At 52.0% G+C, this 16,679-nt stretch overlaps 1 protein-coding gene and 1 long non-coding RNA gene across 2 annotated transcripts in view; one reads left to right on the top strand and one right to left on the bottom strand.

The window, feature by feature from the left end:
* Positions 1-11,319, bottom strand: part of OAF (out at first homolog) — a 28,167-nt gene extending 16,848 nt beyond the window's left edge. Inside the window, exon 1 of the mRNA XM_063311265.1 lies at positions 10,650-11,319. Within this exon, the coding sequence (XP_063167335.1) occupies positions 10,650-10,880 (231 nt within the window). The 5' untranslated portion in view covers positions 10,881-11,319. The remainder of the gene's footprint in view (positions 1-10,649) is intronic.
* Positions 11,320-11,378: 59 nt separating this feature from the next.
* Positions 11,379-15,910, top strand: LOC134502783 (uncharacterized). The gene is made up of 3 exons (XR_010068479.1): positions 11,379-11,988; positions 12,771-12,956; positions 15,472-15,910. It is a non-coding gene; the product is annotated as an uncharacterized LOC134502783 (long non-coding RNA).
* The last annotated feature ends 769 nt before the right edge of the window (positions 15,911-16,679 follow it).

Genomic DNA, 16,679 nt, shown 5'->3' with positions numbered 1-16,679 from the left:
CATCCAGACCCAGTCCCTCCACTACCGCTTTCCATTATTTGGTAAGAGGACCTGGCGTCAACTGCCCCAGTCCAAGGAGGGGCCCCACGCATGGGCAGCGAGCAAATAAACATGGCTTTAGTGATAGAGATAAGAATTGCTAACTGACTGCTGCATTTTCCAACTGGCTGGACGCCTGTTTCGAACAGCAGTTTAACTGGGAAACTTCCTCTGTCTGTATGGCTCTCCTGAAAAGCCCCTTTCTTTTATATTCATATCAATTCTTCCAGGAAAAAAGAGAAAAGAAAAGTGATAATGCCAAAAGCACTAATGATTTTAATGGGGCCGCAGGTTCCCAACAGTGCAGTCGCTGTAAGAGCACGCGGTCCTTAACGTGGTTGAACAATGTTAGAAAGAGTATTTTCTATGCTCTGAACATCTTCCTTCTCTCCAGCACATACCCTTCTCATCATCTTGCAGGGCCTCTGCAGATCTCTCTCAGCCCTGAGCTGCTTTCCCCGCCTGTTCTGAGAATGTGTCAGGCCAAAATCAAAGGAGCTTTGACGCTGTAGCATCAGTGCTGTGGAATTCAGCAGAGTGGTTGTGTGCGCGAAGTGGGGCGGGGTCAGAAATGGAAATATGAAACATCTGGAAATGCTAGACCTTCCCCAGTCCTTCCACAAGGACCCTTCCCTTTTTGGTCTCTGCTGAAAGTCAAGATTTTGGGGGGTTTGTTCCTGCTTGAATAAATACCTTACAGAAGTGGTAGGGAAACCTGTGGCCCACCAGATCTTCTGGACATCCATACCATCTCTCACTATTGGGAATGCTGTCTGGGGCAGTTGGGAACGCCATAACTTCTATCCACAACAACCTGTCTCAAGAATGATGATGTGTTGGACTTCAATTCCCAGAATTCCTAGCTAGTATGGACGTGCTAGAGATACTATGAATTGGAATCCAACACTTTAGGAGGGTAGCAGGTGCAGCTTATGTCCTTTAATAAAATGGGTTAGTCAGGAAAGGTGCTACCAGATTCCTTCTGATTTTTGTCTACCATAGATTAACAAGGCCCTCCTTTTACAATGGCCAATTTCTGGTGGGCCTCATCTTTTTGATGTAGTCTTTACCTTAATTGGCACTGCAGTCATGGGGACCATCTGCTCTGGGGCAAATTTCACCATCCCCTTTGTACCTTTCCTCTTAGAAATTAATCACTGGGCATGTGGAGGGATGAATGAATAGTCACCTAAATTCTCCTGCAGTGTTCACCAGTGCATCACAGGAGGCACAAATGGAATGTGCATTTTTCTAAAGATCGCCTCATCAAGAATTGGGTCCGTCCGTCCGTCCTTCCTTCCAAAAGTTTGCCCACTCCTACTTTAGAAGATGCTTTGCAGGTAACAGAAAAGAAAATGAGAAAACCTTTGGGTTGACATTCAAGACCCCTCCCCTGTCTGTAAAAAAAAGGGAGGGAGAGAGAGAAAGAAAGTGGGGGGAGAGGGGAAAAGCCGGGGGACATTACAGGCTACCCTGATATAGATTCTCCCTAATAGAACTCTCTCCACATTTTGCTACTTAGCAAGATCTTAGCAAGATCCTCCTCCACTTCTGGAGGAGAAACATCACCTAAGGTCTTTTGTCCTTGGTTCCAAAAGAGAGAAGTGGCCTCTTGGTTAAGTCCAAAAAAGGGAATCCAAATGTCAGATCTGAGCTCACCCTCACCTTAATGTGCATGTTCCCAGGCAGTTTGTACTTAGTTGTAATCCACTTCTGGCCATAAACAAGTAAAGGGAAAAATTCAGTGCCAAAGAGTTATTATAGAACATGTCCATGCGAGACTGAAGAACAAGGAGAAGAAGGAAAAGGCCAGCCATGTGCTTCCTTAGGCAGAGTTCAGCTCGAAGGAGACTTCACCTTTTCCACCCCATAACTCAATACTCTCCAAATGCCTGCAAACTGGAAGATGTTTCATCTCTGATTTAATGTGGGAACCACAGGGCAATGGTGAAAGCAGTTAATAACAATATACTTTTTCCACCAATGCTCTCTTCTATATTCATTCAACGAGTGCAAAGAAAGTAGTTGGGAAAAGATCATGAGAAAAACTTTTTGGATTAGACCAGCCTTTCTCAGCCTTTTGACCCTTGAAATACGTTTCAGGCCTCGGGAACCCCTGCACATTCAGGCTCAATTATAGGTCAGAAGTTATATTATTATTATTATTATTATTAATATTATATTTTATTATATTTATTATTATTGTAAAATTATTACATTCGTTTCATGGGTAGGCCTGTATGTATGCACGAACAGTGTTCTTACACTAAAAATAAAGAATGAAACTGACCTCTTTAATGTGAATTTGCCTGAATTTGAAATAATTTTTTAAAATAAATCGTGGTCTCCCAGGGAACTCCTAGTGACCTCTCATGGAACCCGAGGGTGGCACAGAACCCTGATTGAGAAACCCTGGATTAGACCAAAGACTTGGGTCTTGGGGTCCAAGTGTCAAACCATTTAGCCTAGGAGAGACTTCTGTACCAAGAGCGGGTGGGCAAACTTTAGGTGGCGAAAGATCACACTCAGTTGGGGGTGGGGGGAGAAGATTGAGGATGGGGTCATATCACACAGCTGGGCAGGGTGTGGGGAGAAGTTTTGGAGGGCTTGCATTAAGGCATCTTTCACCCTCTCCAGAAGGTACCAAGATGGAGAAACGACAGCTCCAAGAATTCCTAGCCAGCAACACCGTAGGTTGCAGAAGTCCACTTCCCAAGCTGGATACTGAAAACTAGGCAGATGTCACATCTCCACAACAGAGTAACACCTCCAGATGACCCTTTCCAAGAGCAGAGGTCGATGCACCCAATGTTTCTAGACAAGATTACAGAACTTTCCTGGGTGACCTTTGCTCTATCTGCCTGTAATTTACTCCATGTTTTTCTTCGTGGCAGGAAGTATTATTTCATATCTATCACTGTCAGTGGCTGGGTGTTCCTAACCAGCAATAACTCATGGAACAGGACTTAGCTGAGCCCAGGATAACTTTTCTCCTCCCCTGTAACTATCTCTGGCCTTTCCATCCATATGTTTTGGAAGGTGGGGTGACTCCAAGCCAGAGACTGCCTCATGCTCAGTGGGGAATGGGAAAGTTGCAGGGTTGTTGCTTCCAACGATCTTGGCCAGCTCATCAGACAGAATCACCAAAGATAACTCCTCAGCATAAAGGTTGGGAAAAATGGTCCGTGTTGATAAGCAGAGGCCTGCAGTCTCTCCCAAATGTGCTGTTCTCAGACAGATGAAAGCCTGGAGAATGTGCTGGTTTGCACGGATATCGTCCCCAGGGGGACCTCTGACCCTGGAAAGGGCTTGCAACGGGGTGGGTGCAAGGCCCTCCCTCTTTAAGGACTTTTCTTAACTCAGTGATAAAGCCTGGACCTTCTGCTCATACAAGGAGTGGTGGGACTTGCGGGCCAGGGTGGTAGGATCCTGTTAGCGTGTCCAGCTTGAAATTCCTTTTCTTCCTGCATCTACTCCCTTATTCTCTTCTCCTGCTTTTCCTTATACCAAGTTAGACAGGAGCCATACAGGCAACCAGGGAAGGAATCCACACGTTTGGTCTTTGTTTCTTGTCCAGCTTGCATGTCTCTTTTCCCCAGCCCTCCCCAACTCTGCTGCACGCCGGAGAACAGTTAAATCTTTTGTATCAGATTCGGGGCAAGTCCAAGTTCAGAAAGATGGCCAACTGTTTCTTCTCTTCTTCTCCAGAACATGAAAAAGGCCTTTCTGGTGTCCAGCCGCGCATCTCCCTCCCATCGGGTTGCTGAGGAATGGCTTTGCAGAGACTTGCACGCAACTGCTTCTCCGTCTTGTATGCTGCTCTAAGGGGAAGACTCCTGGGTCCCTCACCCCCGGCTTTCACCTGATCGGGGGGGTTTTGGAGGGGGATTTCTAGACTCCCTGGCCCTCATACCTGATGGGTTGGGGTTGGACGGAGCCTCCTGGATGGAGCGGTGAGGGACAGCGGACCTGGGTGAGCCCCGGAGGCGTGAAGTGACGAGGCGAGTCCCGGAGGTTTGGCGGCACAGCAGATTGGCGGCGCATGGGACTCGGGAGAGGCTCAAATGGCGTGAGGGGTGTCAGCGGGGCAACCCCTGGGGACGCTGGATGGTGGCCTGCGGTGGCCTGGAGGCACAGGGGAGTGGCCTGATGGCGCAGTGAATCGACGGCATTGCGGGCCAGCTCACCGGCCTCGGTGGACCAGCCTGGTGGGGCGGTTTGGTGTCACGGCAGACCGACGGCTCAGTGGTGCGACGGCCTGACTTTGGAGGGCCAGCCCAGCAGAGCAGTTCGGCGGCGCAGCAGACCAGTGGCGAGGCAGACCTGCAGACCCACCTTGGAGGCCCAGCCTGGCAGAGCGGGTGAGCGGTGCAGCAGCCCAGCAGCACAGCGAACCGGCGGAACGAGCCTGGAGGCCCGGTTTGGTGGAGCAGGTCGACTACCAGCTAGACGGCGAACTGACTGGCTGACCAGGGAGAGCCCGAGATAGGCCTAGGGCTATAGGCCTTGGCGTTGCAGGCCCGGGGACGTGGAGGGAGCTGGGCAAGGAGATCTGGGCCATCCCCTCCCTACCTGCCGGAAGCGGTGGAGAGCTGTTGGGGCCCCTCCAGTGTGAATGAGGACTCCCTCCTGGGGTGAGAGACGAGGGGGGGGGGAGTCAGGAGGCGTCTGACGGTGTGGGAGAGCACTCACCCCCTGAGTGGGAGGCAGGAGGGAGGGGGAACGAATGAGATGCCCCTGGCCGACCGGTGAGAGAGGGAGCCCAAGGGAGCATTGGGACTGAAGAATGCGTGGGTGGGTGATGGCTGGGCCCAGATGGCGCCGAGAGCGCAAGCTGGTGCTCCAGAGGGCTTGCCATTGCCCTGTGGGTAACTGTGTAGGTGTGAGGGTGTGTGAGTGGATGGAGGGACCCCTACTCCAAGCGGGAGACTCCGGAAGTGCTGGAGTGGGGCTAGGTGGATTTGGAGGCTCTGGGGGCTGCAGGGCGGGCCATACTATTGAGGTGGTGACGGGTAGGACGTTATAGCGGGAGCCAGAGAGCAGGCCATCTTCGGGGAAGACGCCCCCGGTGTTTGTTGCCGGTGGTGTGTTCCGGCCCTCTGCGCTCAGACCCAGGCCCTGGTCAGCAGACACACAGGGGCCCTGGTTCCCAGCTGTTGCTTTTTAATGCCAGGTCAGTTAACAACAAAGCCCCCCTCGTAAGTGACTTGACCACTGAGGAGGGGGCAGACCTGGCATGTATTACTGAAACCTGGCTGGGCCCCGAAGGGGGGTGCCCCTTTCGGAAATGTGCCTGGCCGGGTTTACGGCATGGCACCAGCCGAGACTCCAGGGCAGGGGGGGAGGGGTGGCAGTTGTCATCCGGGAGTCTCTGGTGGCCTTCAGGGGTCCTGCCCCACACGTGGCCGGTTGTGGGACCCTGTTTTTCAAGTTGGGTGCACAAGAGCAGTTGGGAGTGTTGCTGCTGTACCAGCCTCCCTGCTGCGTGGCAACCTCCCTGCCTGAGCTGCTGGAGGCCGTCTCAGGGTTGGCAGTGGAGTTCCCCGGGCTTATGGTTCTGGGGGACTTCAACCTGCCTTCCCTGGGGTGGGCCTCTGAGGCAGCCCGGGAATTCATGGCTACCGTGGCAGCCATGGGCCTGACTCAGATTATTCGGGACCCGACTCAAAGCAGTGGCCTCACCCCGGATTTAGTTTTCTTGTCGGAGCAGTAGCAATGGGACCTGAGGGGAGAGTTACAGCTATCCCCGTTGTCATGGTCAGATCACGCTCTGGTAGCCTTGAGATTCTCTCGTGCTGCCCCTCTCCGCAGGGAGGCTGGACCCATTCGATTGGTCCGCCCCCGGCGACTGATGGACCCGGCTGGGTTTCAGAGGGAGCTGGGGGTTATACCCGGGGATCTGCTGCATGGTCCAGCGGAGGCCCTGGCTGCAGCCTGGAATAGGGAGGCGGCCGGGGCCTTGGACAGGATTGCGCCTGTGCGGCCTCTCTTGCCTCATTACACTCGATGCTCCCTGTGGTTTACGGAGGAGCTGAGGGTTTTGAAGAGGACTAAGAGGCATCTAGAGCGCCGCTGGAGGAAGACAAAGACCGAATCCAACCGAACACTGGTTAGAGCTGCTATTAAGGCCTACCTGGTGGTGATAAAAGCGGCGAAGCGTCAATACTTCTCCGCTCTTATTGCGTCTGCAGAATGCTGCCCAATGGCCCTATTTAAAATCACTCAATCCCTTTTGGGGAAGGTGGGTGCAGTGACCCACCTGCAGGGCCGTGCAGAGGAGTTGTCGGAGCATCTGCAAGAAAAAATCGCTCGGATCCACTCTACGCTAGACTCCAAGCGTGAGGCAGGGTCTGTGGAGATACCAAGGGATCGTACTTACCATATTATCTGGGAACGGTTTGATCCTGTTGGACCCGAGGAAGTGGACAGGATCCTCCAGACAGTAAATGCCAATTAGATCCATGTCCCTCCTGGCTGGTGAAAGCAGCTCGGGAGGTGACATGTGGTTGGGTCCAGGCGATGGTTAATACATCCTTGAGGGAGGGGGTGTTTCCAGCTGCCTTTAAGGAAGCACTGGTACAACCTCTCCTCAAGAAACCATCATTGGACCCTACTGTACTGGATAATTTTTGTCCAGTCTCCCACCTCCCCTTTTTGGGGAAAGTGGTTGAGAAAGTGGTGGCATTACAACTCCAGAGGATTCTGGAGGAAACGGATTATCTAGACCCCTTTCAGTCAGGTTTCAGGTCAGGATATGGGACAGAAACGGCATTGGTTGCACTTATGGATGATCTCTGGTGGGAGCGGGATGGGGGTAGTGCATCCATCCTGGCTCTTCTTGACCTCTCAGCGGCTTTCGGTACCATTGACCATAGTATCCTTTTGGGTCGGCTCAGGGAGTTGGGGGTGGGCGGCATAGTTTTGCGCTGGTTCACCTCCGTCCTCCAGGGCCGGTCCCAGTCGGTGGTGATAGGGGGGGAGAGATCCGACCCTCGACCTCTCCTTTGTGGGGTGCTGCAGGGCTTGGTCCTCTCTCCTCTCCTATTTAACATCTACATGAAACCGCTGGGTGAGATCATCTGTCAACACAGGATGAGGTATCATCAGTATGCCGATGATACTCAATTGTATATCTCCATCCCGGCTGAAGTAAGTGATGCTGTGACTGCCCTCTCTCGGTGCCTGGGGGCTGTAGGGGTCTGGATGGGGAACAACAGGCTTTGGCTGAACCCCGGTAAGATGGAGTGGCTGTGGGTTAAGGGTTCTTCCGTATCCGGGACTTTGTCATCTTTAGTTCTGGATGGGGTTGCACTGCCCCAGACAGACCGGGGGGTCCTCATGGACTCACGGCTCCTGCTTGAAGAGCAGGTGGCAGCTGTGGCCGGAAGGGCCTTTGCACAGTTTCATGTTGTGCATCAGTTGCGCCCTTTCCTGGATCGGGAAGCCCTTCGGACGGTCACTCATGCCCTTGTTATCTCCCATATAGACTACTGCAATGCGCTCTACACGGGGCTACCCTTGAAGAGTATCCGGAAGCTTCAGCTGGTCCAGAATGCGGCTGCGCGGGCTATTTTTGGCACCCCTAGAAGGGCACACTTTGCTCCGCGAGCTGCACTGGATACCAGTTTGCTTCCGGGTCCAATTCAAGGTGTTGGTTATCACCTTCAAAGCCCTACATGGCATGGGACCGGGTTACCTGAGGGACAGCCTCTTCCCCGTATCATCAGCCCGTCCCACCCGCTCATGCAGAGAGGGCATGCTGCGGACCCCGTCTGCAAGAGAATTCCATCTGGCGGGGTCCAGGAGGCGGGCCTTCTCGGCAGTAGCACCCGCCCTTTGGAACATCTTGCCCCCGGAGGTAAGATTAGCCCCATCGTTTTTAGCCTTCCGGAGGAAGTTGAAGACCTGGCTCTGCCACCAGGCTTGGGGCAGGAAGGAGAATTGACATACTTGGAGTTGGCTGGTGCCCTGAAGTGCCCCTCCTACATTGAAGAGATCATAGCCATCTGGATTTTATGAGCTGGGGTAGTTAAGAAATTGTTTTAGTTTTTAATGGAATTTTATTGGAATTTTACTGTGTTTTTATTTGAGTTTTTATTGTATATTTATTCTGTGCTGTAAACCGCCCAGAGTCCCTCCGGTCAGAGGAGATGGGCGGTGACAAATTTGATAAATAAATAAATATGTCTCATTCCAGAAAACACAGTTCAGAAGCTTCTATAAACACAGACTCTGCTGTTCTTCCCACAGTCCCTGCAGGCTTCTGTCTCTCCCTGGGAAGAGATCAAGGGCCAATGGTCCCTTTTGGAATATTCTATCACATTGCACAAAAATACATTGATGCCCATATGGATATAGACCAGTGTTTCTGAACCTGGGTGGCTTTAAGATGTGTGGACTTCAACTCCCAGAAGTCCCCAGCCAGCAAGGCTAGCTGGGGAATTCTGGGAGTTGAAGTCCACACATCTTAAAGGCACCCAGGTTCAGAAACACTGATATGGACAGTGGCCACTTAAGAAGATGCTAATGGTATCCTGTACAGGAAGCCCAAGGCTTTGGGGAGTTTTTCAGTGGCTTCAAGGTGGCAGAAGCAGCCTGGGTGAGGTGGCAGTTGTTCATGGCAGCCATAACATTGTCCTGTTCTCTTCATTAAGCAGAGATCATCTGTAAGCCACACAAGGGGCTTTTGAGATGTGTATCCTCTTTATAACCCCAGAATACTCCCCGCCTGGCTTCTCCAGAAAGTCCATCAGCAAGAAATCAAGATCACAGCTGTCTCTAGCTGCTGCATCCCAATCAAATGGGCCTGACCTCCTTTTTAAAGGAAATGAAGCCAGAGACGATCCTCACATCATGTGGCAATGAGTTTCAAAGATCACCCACAGGATGCATACAAAAAGACAGACAAAGCTTCCATTGCACTGCTGCAGCAATCATCTTGGACCACAACGTCCGGACACCCTTGCAGCAAGAGGTACTGTAGCTATCTGGGAACCGATGGGCATTTCCCAAATGAATCACATGGCCCCCAACCTCAGGCCTCATGCTTTCATTCCCCCCTTTCATTTATTTAATTCGGGGGCTGCCCAGATCCACACTGACTCTGGGTGGCTCACGAAATAGCAAAACAAGATAAAACTAGAACATAAAATAGATAAGAAGATGGCAAATCCAGCCAAGAACAGAAAGGGAGGGGGGGGGGGCGGAAACCATATACAAATACATCCAACCAGGGTCTCTGTACACCCTTGCAAAGTGGGAAGAACAGCCAGGTCTTTAAGGCCTTCCAGAATGCCATCAGGGCAGGAGCCCCCTAGACCTTGGTGGGACCTCGTTCCAGGGGACTGGCACTGTGATAGACAAAGGACGCCGCTGTGGTCCTGAGAGATGACACTGCTTCATTAAGGAACCAGCAGAAGCTTGCAGATTTGCGGTTGGGCTGAATAAGCCTCTTGCCCAATTATGGTTTGGGTTTTTGTTATTCTCATGGTCCAGCCCAGCTACCTTTGCTTCTGGTTGCAGTAATGCAATATGTGACTCAAGTTAATTAGGCATATCCCTTCAGGCTACTCCCAACTTGTAACTGCCTGATGTCCCAACTTTCAGCAGGATTAGGGCAGACATGGGAGAAATGTGGGGGGTTTTTTTTGCCTGAAAAAACATGAAACTTTTTAAGTCTGGGAGACATGCGCATGAAACCGACTGCACAGACAAACACTGTGATCTGAGCAGATCTGGAAGTTGAAGATGCACCAATGCAATACTGGAAGAACCCCCTGAGGCTGTCATTCTTACTTTGGGGAGGAGGGCAGCGGGCATGGAGGTGGGACCTACCCATCAGCTAGTCGCATCCTCAGTGGGTATTGTGTGGAAAGAAGGAAAAAAGGATGGAAGGGCTAGCTGGCAAGCGTGGGGCGATAAAAACAGCAGAGCATGGAAAGATACACACAACTGCGAATTTCCACTGGGCCTCGCTGCCAAGATGTGCAAACAGCATCAGAGAAACCTTGCCTTCTGAAGGAAAGTGACCCCCCCTTCTCCCCCTCCCTCCAATGCCTGGAAGTTCCCATTGGAAGAGTCAAGCAGACAGAGCCTGTAACTGACATATCCCAGACCCCAGACTTCGAAGTCCTCCTTGCAAGTCACTGACTGTCCACAAGCTGCGTTATGGGACCAAATGAACCAGAGTGGGTGGTATTCCTGCAGCGGGCAAAGCCAGGGACTTTGCTTCCGGAAAGACAAGTTCCTAAAACAAAAGTTCAGAGCACCTCAAGCCCAAATGGAAGACAGCAGGTGCCTCTGTAGCCCCAGGTGTGCACCCAGCTATTCTCTGTCCACCTAGCCTACCTCACAGGGATGTTGGGAGCATCACACGCAGGAGAAGAAGACACTGCCCAGATCCCTCTTCCTGGATGAAAGTTGAGCTGATAAACGCTGCTTTTTCCTTACCGGGGAGTAAAACTCTTACTGGCGATTGGGGGGGCTCAGTGGGAGGGAAGTTAACCCCCTCCTCCCCACTCGGCCCTTCTTCGCTCCCCGTTTCTTGAACTGGGACCCATCCAATCATCTCCCCCTCGGTCCCCCCCCTCACCCCGCCAGCGCCCCCGCACCTGCTTGAAGTCGGCGGTGAGGGTGACGAGCGTCCCGTCGCTCTTGCGGAGCTCCAGGCTGACGCAGTCCGCGTCGCTGTCCGCCTGCAGGCTCTCCTCCGTCACCTGCCCGTCCGGGAGCCGGACGCGCACCCGCAGCTCCGAGGGCGCCCCCGCCGCCCCGCTCAGGAAGAGCAGCGCGCAGAGGAGCGCGGCGGGCGGGCGGCCGTCCCGGCCCCCCCGAGCGGGCATCCCCGGCCGGCGCAGGAGGCGGCTCGGCAGGCTGGGAGGGGGCTCAGCCCCGGGCACAAACTTTCCCGAAGTTGCTTGCCGCGCTCCGCGGCCGGCGGGACAGCGGCTGCCGGCGGGACTGGTCGGGAGGGCGGTCCCAGCCAGCCGCCCGCCCGCCCGCGCCGGCTCTTCGGACCCGCCCGGGCCGCGGCGGGGACCCGCCTCCCGCTCGAGGCTCCGGGGATCCGCGCGCCAGCCCGGTCGCCTCTCGGGGCGCCGCTCGCCGCGCTCGCCTTTGGCTCCTCCGCCCCGCCACTTCCTTCTCTCTCGCAGCCCGCAGGGAGCTGCTTCAAGCGGCGGCGCCCCCGCTCCGCCGCCCTCCGCAGGGCCGGCGCGGGGCGGCAGGGGGGCCCGGCTGCAGAATACCCGCCCTCGCCGCCGGGGAGGAGGGAGGGAGGGAGGGGGGCGAGGGGAGGGGAGCGGGGAGGGGAGGACGGCTTCCCACGTGGCGCCCAGCCTCCGTGGAGTTCGTGTGCTGGGCGCCTTCCCCAGAAATGCGCTTCCCGGCTGCCTTCGGACGACACGCCGGTGGCTGCTCGCTCTGGGTGCTGGTCTGTCGTGCGAAGGCAGCCCCTGCTGGGGAAGGCTCGAGGGTTGCGTGAACTCCGGCAAACTTCGAAGCGAGCCGAGCAAGAACGCCCTCCGTTTCCAGGAAGAAAGGACCCCTTCCTCCTTAATGAAAACCATCCTCGGTCCACTCCCGTCTTTAGGGAGAAATGAGATTCCCACTTATTTATGGGAAACAAACAAGAAATGGTCGATTTGTTTCCCCACAGGACGAAGATAATAAGAAGCAGAACAAGTTTGCAAACATCAACCAGGCCGGTTTTGCTCAAAAAAGAGGGCAATCTGCTATATTCCAATGGGAAAAGCCTGGTGGAATTGGGTGCAATCTGGATGGTGCCGGGCCACCGGTGGGAAGACTCTTCCAGCCTCGGATCTGGACTGGCTGCTTCCAATCAGGGCTTGTGAATCTGGGGAGCTTCAGAACAGAAAAATGGATGCTCCTGGGGACAAAAAGCTCTTCTTTCTTGACAACCTTTCCAAACTTGGTTACCACTAATAGAAGGTATCATCAGGGCACTGGATGGATGATGGGAGGTGTTGTACAGACCATCTGGACAGCCCCCATCTCACTTTTGTGCTGGGTTGTGGTTTTCCTTCCCCAAATGAAGCCCTGGGGTTGTGCTCCTGGTCTGGCTCATCCTTGATGTTGTTCCAAGAAGACGGAGGAAAAAGAACAAAACCCAGCAGGGGACAGGAGAAGCCAAGCCTTTTTTTCTGCGGAATGCGTTTCTTGTCCAAGAAGGAAGTTTCATGGGGGTGGGAGGAAGGGTAGGGGTCTGAATGCAGGAGGGCTGTGGATCAGTGGCTGAGCACCTACTGTGGACAACACGTGCTGCCCTCCCCCCTCCCAGGTATTTGCCAAAACAGGAGGGTAATGGTGTAGATCACAAGATTTCTTGCGACCTTTCTCTCCTTGATAGACTTTTTCTGATAAAATAAAATAAAAAAAGTTACTTGGAAAACAGGTAATTTCAGGAAAAGTTCAGGTCTCAGGGCCTCTCCTCGTAACAAACTGCACGCAGAGTGTAAGAGTAGAAAGAATTAAGACCTGGGTCAGGGACTGAGTTCACATATTATGCGAGCGGTGTTTCTCAGCCTTGGCCACTGGAAGAGGTATGGACTTCAACTCCCAGAATTCCCCAGCCAGCATGGCTGGCTGGGGAATTCTGGGAGTTGAAGTCCCCACGTTTTAAAGTTGCCAAGGTTGAGAACCCCTGGTCGAGATGATTAAAAGCAGCCTGGAGAATTTCTCCTTCTGTGCCTTTCACATGCTCTCTCCAACAGGCCACCTACAGACAGCACATGACATCCAATAGCTGCTGTGCTGAAGAACATGTGGCTGATGATCTCTGCTGTATTGTGCTTGGGGACTCCCTGTCTCAGCATCTGGATCTAACTAGCAGCAGCCAACGCGGTTGGCTGTCACTGGAGCTGAGGGCGTCTCCTTCCTCTGCTCCTGCATCCAACAAGGTAAAACCCTCCCCAGCCTTTGAGGAGACACAGTTGGGTTCATTGATTCTGCGGCAGATGCTTTCATCCTTCTGTAGCTGCCCTGAAGGGCAAAATAAAGATAAAGTAGGGGAAAGCGAGAGAAAAAAAATCTTCAGAAGACACAGACTACATACAATAGAGAAATAGTGCATTTTACTCCTGGGAGATACGGCTAAATTCCAGCCAATCGGAGACTCTCTGGAGGTTAAACACTACATGTTTATGACTGGTTGGTGGGGCTGTAAGGGGGGTGCCTTGGATCACAGAATGGCCACGTTGAACATCACCACCCATGACTTCAGCTGCATTCTGCATCCACACAAACTGCTGCTGAACTAACCCAGCTTCGGAGTTTGAACAAGACAGTCGGCCCTCAGCCAACCAAATGGGGCTCAGTTCATATTTAGTCACATGTGTGCATGCACACACACACACACACACAAACACACAGAGAAAAATCGATTTAAGCCTGCTTCTGCGAAGTCTTTCACTGACCTGGTTAAGCAAGCTGTAAAAACTTGAGTTGTAAATCATTTGCCAAGTATTGCATTAGCCGAGGCAGACAGGTCTAGGGAAAGAATTGCATTTTAGGCAATCACAGACACTCCCCCTCTTTTATAGCCACATCTAGGACAAGTAGAAACTTTCTAATGGCTACCGTTGTGGGTGATAAGGATCTAACTTTTCGTGGGATCCTACTTTCCAGCTTACCAGCTCAGCTGGGAAAATTGGTGCCTATTAAAAATGAAATGACGTTTACAATGTACACTAGTCTTTGAGCTGGAGTGATGCACTGGAAACAATGGAAGGATTCAGTGAACAGTGTTCAGAAGAGCAAATGGGGCCTGCAGGCCAGCCCTAGAAAGCCAGGCACAGCTCCCCAGAGATTGTAGAAAACCTGCTGGGGGAAAAACCAGCTAAAACAGGAGGACATAGCTAGTGACATGTCTGAATTGAGGTGGTAGAGCCCCAGTTCTTTCAGTGGAGTGCAAATTGGTTTAGTCACACTCCTTTTTATTTTTAATCATGGAGGGCAAACTTCCACCCTCCCCTTTCTGTGGGATTTATGAAGATTCAGTAGCGAACTTGGGAGTTTGCTCTTCCCAAACGCACTGTGGGGTAGATTAGATGCCGGTGCCGAATCAGGCAATCCGCAAATCAAGAGCCGGTAGCCAAGACTAACACCAACTGTCGACATCTGTTATAACTTTTTCTGCTTGCTCAGGAGAGGTTATGGCTTCTTAATGAGGGCAATGGGATGCATTTCTGTTCTTGATCCTGGCTCAAGCATCTCACTGCTCTGCTGTCTGGAAAAGGCCTTTGCAACCAGTTGGACATTTGCGGGCTGTTGGGTCAGCTTGTAGACATCTGGTTAGAAACAGCAGCTTAAATGTTTCTAAACAGTTTAGGGTGGAAGAATTCTGGAAGGTCTTTCGGTGCCTTACGAGCCAATAGAGAAGCACAGAACTAAACCCTCAACATGCTAAGCCACAAAAAGATAACAAAAGTTAGCATGTTGTTAGAAAGCAGCAGTTGCTAGGGTCCTAACAGAGAGATGGTTGAGCATCTTCCTTCCTTCCTTCCTTCCTTCCTTCCTTCCTTCCTTCCTTCCTTCCTTCCTTCCTTCCTTCCTTCCTTCCTTCCTTTTCTTCCCTCCCCCTTCCTTCCTTCCTGCCTTCCTGCCTTCCTTTTCCTCCCTCCCCCTTCCTTCCTTCGTTTTCCTCCCTCCCCCTTCCTCCCTCCCTCCCTCTCCACCGAGACCTGGTGGCCATTGTGGTCTTCCCTGCCGAGCCAATCCAGCCAGATTGCTGTGTGGAGTGTTCTCAGCTGAGCGGTGGCAGGGTTAAGCTGCCGTGAGTGGGCGGGCCTTGTCTGATTCAGTTCCAGCTGCAGAGTCTGCTTTCCCAGATCTAAGTTCGCATCTTCCCCTCCAGCCCGTCCCGCTCCAGGTTATAAACTGTGCCGAGAGCTTCCAAGACCCTAGCAGGGCAGCAATCACACAAACCAAATCAGATCAAATCAAAGGCAAGCATCTGCAGGCAAGTTGTGTGCGACTGCTCTTCCTGGCTAGCTTTGGACATCTTCCCACAGCCGGCTAATTTGCCAGGGGCACATTCTGAGTTAATGGCAGATGCTTTTCCCCACAACAACAGCAGCCTTCTCTTCATTCCTGTATCCTAGCCCAAGGACAGATGCTGGAATTCAGCCAGCAAACCACGCGCTCTCCCCATTACAGTCACTGGACAGCTTGATGGCTCGTGGCCCTCGCTGCTGCTGCTGATGTGGCAGTTCATTGCTGGCGCCCGGAGGCCTCTTCACTGCCATTTGCTTGGCCTTGGTGCCAAGTCGCCTATCCAGGGACTGATAAAATATCAGCCAGGGCAGGGAAGCCCCACCAGCCAGGTTCTCCCCATCTCCTGCTCCCACCCTGCTGAGCAGAAAGCCAGGAATAACAACATTTGCAACAATATTTTTCTCTCTCTGTTTTTCCCAGGGTTCATAATACAGAAGGGGAGTGAACCTTCCTAGTTTTCTGCACCAGTTTCCCAAGACGTTGCTGCCTGCCTGCCTGAAATCAGTATCTTTTCTTTTTCTGTTCTCCATAGCAAAAACTTACATTGCTCCTACTTGGTAACTCAGAAGCCACCTTCAAGCCCTGGCTGGCAGAACACACAACTGTTCATCTGGGGTTAATGTTACCCTTTCCCATTAAAAGTGTCACATTCTTCTCTCATGGCCCATTTTGCTTCAGATTCAGAGGGGTGGGTGGGTGGCTGGTCCTGACACAAGGTTCATTAATGGGCATTTGCTGAGAAAGCAAGATGGCATCTTTAATAAAAGGGCCATTCCGAAGATGTATATGGGGCTGCTGACCAAATCCAAACCACAGTTAAGTAATCCTGGAATTAGAATGACGGATCCACACAGACATTTAATATTAGGCTGACCATATGTCCCGTTTTGAATGGGACAGTCACGTTTTTTAACATTTCCAGACCGTCCCGTCGTTTTAATATAAATGTCCATTTTGTCCCATTTTCTTAAAAACCTTACTTAAAAATGTGAAAGTTCCTGCGAACCTGTCAGAATGCAGTCTGACTTTGAGTGGAAGGTGGGGGAGCTCAGCAGAAATGGCAGGAAAAAAGCTGCAGAGCTCAATCCAGCGGGAAACCTAAAAAGAAAAAAACAGGATCAGCTGATAGGTGGTGATCAGAGGGCGAGCTGATTGGCTCCTGCCTTGAAATCGTGTGAAGAAAAGAATGTAAAAGCACGGCCAGAGGAGGAACGGCTTGTTGGGGACAACCGTTCACCAGACTCTCCAGCGCAGCCTTGCCTCTCGCAAACGAAGGAATCTGACGATTTCCAGCCTGAGAAAACAGAAGTTCCTGCCTGTTGCTCAGCCCTGCCCCGTTTTGCCATCCCAATGTCCCGTTTTTGTCTCAATGAAATATGGTCAGCCTATTTAATATAGTATTCTATTTTTCAACTAGCAGAGATCCTTTCTAATATGAGTTAAAGTGTTCCTGCTCATTAATGACTTTTATTGCTATTGCTATTATTCAACAGAAATGAAGCACGTATGCTTTTCATATTAGCATATAATCCAATAGACACAATGGGAAAAAATCAAGCAGTTGGAAGGGAAGGTGAATGGAACCAGGATGGTGTCTATTACAAGAAAGGCTCTTTCTGGAAGGAAAA

This window comes from Candoia aspera, chromosome 9 (assembly GCF_035149785.1).
Source record: "Candoia aspera isolate rCanAsp1 chromosome 9, rCanAsp1.hap2, whole genome shotgun sequence".
Classification (NCBI taxonomy): Eukaryota; Metazoa; Chordata; class Lepidosauria; order Squamata; family Boidae; genus Candoia; species Candoia aspera.
This window is presented reverse-complemented; position numbering and strand designations above follow the sequence as displayed.